General features: G+C 37.7%; 2 protein-coding genes across 2 annotated transcripts in view; one reads left to right on the forward strand and one right to left on the reverse strand.

The window, feature by feature from the left end:
- The window catches only part of LOC117124736 (BET1-like protein), a 3,200-nt gene extending 2,308 nt beyond the window's left edge, over nucleotides 1-892 (reverse strand). Inside the window, exon 1 of the mRNA XM_033271054.1 lies at nucleotides 761-892. Within this exon, the coding sequence (XP_033126945.1) occupies nucleotides 761-779 (19 nt within the window). The 5' untranslated portion in view covers nucleotides 780-892. The remainder of the gene's footprint in view (nucleotides 1-760) is intronic.
- Nucleotides 893-3,692: 2,800 nt separating this feature from the next.
- Nucleotides 3,693-6,875, forward strand: LOC117124737 (tripartite motif-containing protein 59-like). The gene is made up of 3 exons (XM_033271055.1): nucleotides 3,693-4,081; nucleotides 4,375-5,287; nucleotides 5,497-6,875. Exons 2-3 carry the CDS (start codon nucleotides 4,408-4,410, stop codon nucleotides 6,075-6,077), a joined length of 1,461 nt encoding a protein of 486 aa, XP_033126946.1. The 5' UTR covers nucleotides 3,693-4,081; nucleotides 4,375-4,407; the 3' UTR covers nucleotides 6,078-6,875.
- The last annotated feature ends 352 nt before the right edge of the window (nucleotides 6,876-7,227 follow it).

Genomic DNA, 7,227 nt, shown 5'->3' on the forward strand with positions numbered 1-7,227 from the left:
CACCCCCCCAGCTCTCAAATAAGATTTTTTGAAAAATAGGGACCTCTGGATGTCCAGAAATGGCACACTATGACTGTGAAAACATGTTTTGGCTTGGTGTAGGCCTATTTGATAACGAGCTCGGCCAGTGGGGGGGGGGAGGCTTCACTTTTTCTGTGGGGCTTAAGCCCTCTACCCCTAACCCCCCCTCCAATGGCATCTCCATTGCTAACACAGGCTATCATTTTTGTATAAAAACTAAAAATGCCCAGGTTGGCATGGGAAAAATCTTCCAGTTGGTTATTACAGTACTAGGCTAGGTTTCAAAGCTACAGCAGAAAGTTGTCATCTACTACTACTAGACTAATACTAGGCCTAGTTTGTTTTTTTTTTTTTTTGCCTGTGTGTGGTGCAACAAATGTTTTTATGCAGCATTACTTTGACATCTTTGAGCAAGGAGATCCCTGTTTAGAGCAAGGGTCTTCATCTTCCAATAGATCTAGGCCTATAACCTACCTAGGCCTAATGTACTGTAGGTCCAGGCTAAAATAACCATGCCAGGGATGCGAGGTAGGAAGGAGTAGGCCCTAGGCCTAGGCCTAGCCTAGGAGGAAGGAGCCCCAGGCCCGTCGTAGTAGTACATACTGTAGGAGGCCGCCTAGCTAGGCGTATTACTAATAGTATGCCCACCTAAGCCCACATCCTTTCAATTTATTCATCCAGTAGGCAGGACAGTTTAAAGACTATGCCTAGGCTACATATTATATAAAAATAAACATACCGCCTCCATTCCGATTCATTTTGTTTGGCTGACGCTAACGGATCTTGGCAGGCTGCAACGTGGATTGTTGACGTTTTCAGTTCGATATGCCAGCTCGAGCGTATATATAAGTTTGTCGCCCTCACTAAAAACAAATTGTATGGAACGCTCTAAGGGCAACCAGTAACGTGCAGAGCAGACTTCGTTTATTATGTAACGTATAAAAAATAACATAACTAACTAATTTACATTCAATAAGTATCCGAGGGCCCCGTCGGGGAGAGTTGGCCCCCTGTTGGGGAGAAAAAAATGGCCCTCTGATAATCAAACTGTATTTAGAAAGTAGGCCTACTACTAGCATGGGCGTCGATCGGTGGGGACAGGGGGACACGTCCCCTTCCCCTTTTCAAGAAGGGGGAAATCATATCAATTGTCTCCCCACTTTTCAGCAATCTTCTACAATTAAAACACCACTTTTCAAAGCGAGTAGAAAGAACAACAATTTACGGATGCTGTCATGAATTTTGTCTGTTCACTTGTGCTTTTTTTTTAAGTGCGGTCGGTGCGCGTATTTCCAGACCAAAACAGAGTAAAAACGCAGTTTTTTGTACATTTCGTAACCATCTCAGAAACCACTCTATCGATTTTATGGGCGCAATTAGAGGCTAAATTTATTGTGAAAACAATGTACTGTACGTTGTTAAAATAGGAAGCGTGTAAACCTATTAGGCCAACATTTTAACAAACTCAAATGTACACAATTTCTACTATAAACGATTTATTCGGTTTGTACATTATGACCCGTATAACTAGTGTTTAATATTATCTGCATACAGAGATTCCTGTTTTCCTAATTTCAAATATTTCGCAAATGACATCATAATAATCAGTGGCGGATTCAAGTGGGGCCGACCCGGGCCCTCTAAATGTTTCAATTTTTTTTTTTTAAATGGCGGAGAAAAGGAAAATTATAATTACAATTTAGCTCTGAGAGTGCCATTTCCGGCCATCAGAGGTACGTGTCATAATCATACATTTTCTGGCCGCAGCCCTAACCATATTGGAGCTGAGGTGGTCTGGTTTCCAAAACTGCGAAAGTTCCTCCCTGTCCTGTCCCCCACCCCCCTCTATTTCGGTTTCCTGGATCCGCCACTGATAATGGTAAATTAAGTAAATCCCCTTTATGTTTGTGAAATAAAAATTCTAACTACTGTTTTGTGTACTTCATATCTCCCTAGACATGTTTGATCGTAAATTGGACGGTATATTTTCACGCACAATAGCGTAATCGCAATACCACTTGCGCAAAATGTGAAATTCAAAAAGATTGATTGATTTTAAAGGTACTCAGATAAGAAAGTATAATACATACTCCAAGTATTGAAATACACGCCATCGTGTTGGGATTCAATATTTCGACATTAATTATGTCATCATCAGGAATGATGATGATGACATAATTAATGTCGAAATATTGAATCCCAACACGATGGCGTGTATTTCAATACTTAAAGGTACTGTACATGAAAAAGAGACTAAATTAGTGACTGTTTTAAGTTTATTTATTTGTTTTTCATGGTTCGTCACAAGCTAATCAGTAGATAATAAATCATTTTTTATGGATGTTATTTTGCAAGAAATATAAGCAGGCATGATTACCAGAATAATTTGAAAATGATGAGTATTTCAGTGGCAGATTAACCCCTTTTTTCAAAATTTAAAAGTGGAGAATCTGAACCTTCCTGGGGCACTAGGCGGCCCTCCCTTGCCCCATACCAATGTATTTTTTTTACATATTGATAGACTCTAAAATTTACTTTCGAAAGGTTTTTAGCAACACTCGACCACGCCCACTTTTTTCTCGTCGGGGACATCAACCGTGTATCGCGGTAACTATGCAGCCATTTTTTGTCGAGTATTTACCAGTTTTCTATTCGACTGTTCGTCTTCGTTAAGTAGGATTCTACCTCTCTGCACAGGTGGGCGTGGTTTGACGAAGAACGACTAGTCGAATACGGCCAATAATTAAATACACACCCTCAACACCATTGAATGCTATTCTGGGAATCCCACTTCCTGGTATGCTTTACCTCCTTTTGAAACCACCGTTTACACATGCAATTAATTAGTACTCAATTCTTCAACCATCATCTACAATTGGAAATTTGCTTCCCATAAATTAAAACGTAGGTCTAGTAATTAACAGCCCAAGATAAAAAAATAAAAATCAGACATAAAAAAAGGCATTTGAAACGTATGATTTGATAATTGAAAGTTATAAAATTTAAGGTAAATAGTAACATACAAAAAATATTAAAATCATGAAGGCACTTTTTCTACTTTGCTATTAAAAAGTATTAATTTCTAGTATTTGATGAATGAAATGATTTTGAATTTTGACTCTTTTTAAAAAATAAGTCATTGATTTAAAATCGAAGAAATGATTGAAATTATTTTTTACAATATTTTCAACTATTTTATTTCAGCATTAATTGTTAAGAGTTGTGGTTAAAAGTGGTAAACTGTGGCATTATTAGATAAATGAATTGCATTTGTAGTGCATTTGCTAACGATTTTCTCCCGCCACTTGACTTTTGCACGCACTTGACTTTGCACTGCAACTTGTAGTTTGTCCTTTTGGCGTGGTATCACCAAAATAGGCCTACAACGTACAAGTGGCAGTGCAAAAGTCAAGTGGCGGCGCACGCATTTGAGTTGCAGCAGAGCCGTAGATAGAGAGAGTTTGGCCAACTTGGCGCATGGACGCCATGTCGTTACCAAACGACCCAACGCGTGTATCGAATCCCGTGAAACAGAGTTGGCCAAACTCTCTCTATCTACGGCTCTGAGTTGCAGTACAGAGTTTCACTGCGACACTTGACTTTTGCTCTGCGCCACTTCTGGTTTGTCCTTTTTGCGTTCCATAGTTTTGCTGATCCACGGAGCAGACACGTGTATGCGTATTGCCTATAAATATGTTTTTAACACGATATCGCGTGTTGTACGTTAAATTTGCACCTACTTTTTTGGGTACAACGTAAATTCAATCAATATGTATTGTTTTATCGAACGTAAATCTGATTTTGCTTTCTTAATGCAACATTCGATAGATTCGAAGAAGGTATAAAAAGAAGTTTCTAAAGGTAGACCAGGACCAACTGCAGTACAGGCTAGGCCGATCTGAATAGGCCAAGCCGTTACGGTAAAAATGTGGCCGTCATAAATAATTGCTGGCCGTCCAAAATACGGCCAGACGGCTCGCTGGCTAGCGGCCCTTGCTTTCATTATGACAATATTTAGTTGGGCCGCGGTATAATATTCAATGTTTTCTTATCAAATCAGGTAAACACTATATTTTGCATGATAAACAATACAGTATGTAGGCAGAGTCCATAGTCCGGTTTTAAGAATACTACACTGTACAGGTATTGCAAAAATAACTGGGAATTCCCGTGGGAAGATTCAATTGCATATTCAGGGAGTGCTACTTGTAAAAAGTAGGCGTGTTAACATGTGTTACTTTAGAATGTATTATCGAGATATTTCCTTGTTTACCCTCGACTGAATGGAATCTACCGAACGTTGTGTTACCAGACGGCTGACGATATCTTTGTACTGCCCTGACTTTTCTGTAGGTTCACTTCCACGACTGTAACTGTAAGTATTAAATGGCAGGTGAAAAGCAAACGGACCCGCTTAGGGGATTTGCTGAAGGTATCCTTCAGTGTTCGATATGCTTTTGTGAGATGGAACAACCTAAACAACTTGGATGTGGACATGCGTTCTGCTTAAAATGCGTGGAAGGCTATTTCGCTACACAGAATGATCGACGACGTGTAGAGTGTGCCTTATGCAGAAAGAAAACCAACGTGCCATCCCATGGTCTGGAGAAACTGCCATCATTTTTTGTAGCTGAACAAGCAAAAGATTGTTTAGCAAAAGCTGATCGAATTGATGCCACATTCGGCAGAAGTTGTAGTACCCATCGAAGGAACTTAGACGTGTGGTGCACTCACTGCAATGAACTCATATGCTGTCAATGTAAGGGGCACTCAGGTCACGACACTTGTAGCCTTAACACAGCCAATGCGGAAGTCGACACACTTTTCAAGAACTATCTTAAAGAAAATTCTAAATACAAAAACAAAATCGATGAGATTAAAAGTTACAAGCTAACAATAAAACAACAAAAAGATGACAGTTTGGAAAGCTTTATCAAGCGAGCAACTGAAGAATTTGAAAAACGAGTAGAGTATATTAAAAAAGAGGCGGCAGATATTGAGAAAAAACATCTAGGTCAACTCAACCCAAAACTTGAGGAACTTGAAGCAACTTACACCACCAGAAAGAAAATCACAGATGACTTCCAGCAAGTCCACAGAGACAATATGCAACAAAAGTTACCTTATCTAAAACATCTACTACCAGGAGGAACACAAGATTTAGAAGACGCGGAAGCTTTGCCATTGTCAAATCAACCTGATCATTTTGAGAGATTATTTCAACGTTCTTTTGATGATCTCGTCCGAGCATATCGAAATTTAAGGGGTAAGTATGTCGTTTGTGTCCTTTTTTCCAGTAGCTATCCAATTAAATTATGAATCTGCAAGTTCGTTTTGAATCAAGGACTGGATGTATCAGCAAAATGCAATTTTTAGTATCCAGTACTATCTGAGAATCTTTGGTCTCCTATCACGTTAGTTTCAGCTTGAAAGTGCTGCTTTAATTAACCCCAGCGTTATGTTTAACATTTACAGGGAGGCCGTCTGGTGATATCAGAGGTGAGAAGTCTTCTATGCCACCAGACATGCTTTTACGCAGTCGTAGTGTCATTCGAGACGTCTTCGAAAATCATCTTGAAGGAGAAAGGTCAACTGTCATAGTTAGTAAAATGAATAAGGAATACGGGAAGAGCTGGAACTGTTTCATAGCAAGAAGCGAACCTGAGCTATCCCATGGATTTGACCATGAATACACATTCGAAGCACAAGTGGATGGCCACACGTTAGTTCTAAGTAAAGTTCCATCAGCCGATGAAAAATGTTTTCCAGACGGCACCATTTTCCGTCCAGAAATCATCAGTAGCAACGTTGACGAGGCAACTCGTGAGATAGCTTTAAATCTGTTGAATGAGTGTCTAAGCAAAGGAGGCGGGTGTACAAGAAACGATATTGCAAAGTACATGAGAAAATTTGGTGTAAATGTCAGGTCAACCCGTCCGAACGAAGCTTGGCAGTGTATCGTGGCTGGAGGACATATCGCAATGCAGAAAGTCAGCAGTTCTTCCAAGCATATCTTAATCCGCGTAGGTCAAGAAAGAATACTTTTATTCAAGTGATATTATTGCAAAAAAAATCCATCATACTGTATGATATATCCAGTATAGTGGTGCAGCCATGATATAGTGTGGTTAAATGATTTTATGTAATAAAGTTTATTGTCTTTCATCAGTCGTGGGTTCAAATTGTGTATGTTTCTTGACTGAAAATAACTATTAATAGTAAACTCATGTACCATATACTATGATTATATACAGTGTTCAATTATTTAAAGATAATATAAAGTTGTTAACAAGATAAATGAATATATTTATACTTATAAGCAAGAGTGTTGCAGTAGCATTAATAATATAATAATAATTGGTGTGTGACGTGCATTAGTGTTAGTCGTGACAGAAGCAAATGGACATTTTTCGTTAAACAATTTATCAAGCATTCTTTTCATTAATCTCAATTCTAAATACTTTATTATACTGGATAATGATAAAAATAATAAAAACACTCCCAGTTACTGGAAGTGATTCTACCACTTTTTGCTGTAAAATTATGTTTAAACATTTTTTTAATACAGTGTTCAAGTTGATAATTTTGCTTCAAAATGAGCAAGTTAATTAAAAAAAAATATTTTTATATTTTTGTTAGGTATTTTGCATGGTACAACTTCTTTAGTAAGAAATTTTAAAACAGTATTGGAATAGATTCTATTTACATCGCAATATTGCCTACAAAAATTATATAAAGTAATCAACTTGTTAATTTACGTATGTTTATCTTTAATGTCGGTGTGCGTATACTGTACTGTAGTTTATTTGCATTGTAGAATCGCTGTATTAAAATATACTTGATTGTGTTCTAAACAGCTGATATTATTTGAACTAACATATAGGCCTATTATGTATGGTGTATATATGTATATATATATATATAAAATATATATATATATATATATATATATATATATTTATATATTGTTACGATTAGCCTCTCACACTAGCTCGTAATAAAAACACAGAGTCAAATATACGGTAATCATACAACAATTATACCCTTTATTTAACATAACCACCACTCATGAGCGCTATACAATATAACAACAACCATATTCATAACACACACACAACTTTTACATATAGTTACATTACAGCTGGAATCTGGAGTAACGATGCCGCTAGGCCTGAGGAAACCCTGTCTCTTATACACATCAGATGT

Source organism: Anneissia japonica, unplaced genomic scaffold (genome assembly GCF_011630105.1).
Source record: "Anneissia japonica isolate Jap-2015-1 unplaced genomic scaffold, ASM1163010v1 scaffold15590_len24771_cov137, whole genome shotgun sequence".
Taxonomy (NCBI): Eukaryota; Metazoa; Echinodermata; class Crinoidea; order Comatulida; family Comatulidae; genus Anneissia; species Anneissia japonica.

What these genes read in the sequence shown, in the direction of transcription:
- LOC117124737 (XM_033271055.1), top strand. Translation starts at nt 4,408, where the DNA reads ATGGCAGGTGAAAAGCAAACGGACCCGCTTAGGGGATTTGCTGAAGGT. An exon ending in AGCATATCGAAATTTAAGGG is followed by an intron (nt 5,288 to 5,496) that starts GTAAGTATGTCG and finishes TAACATTTACAG; the next exon opens with GGAGGCCGTCTGGTGATATC.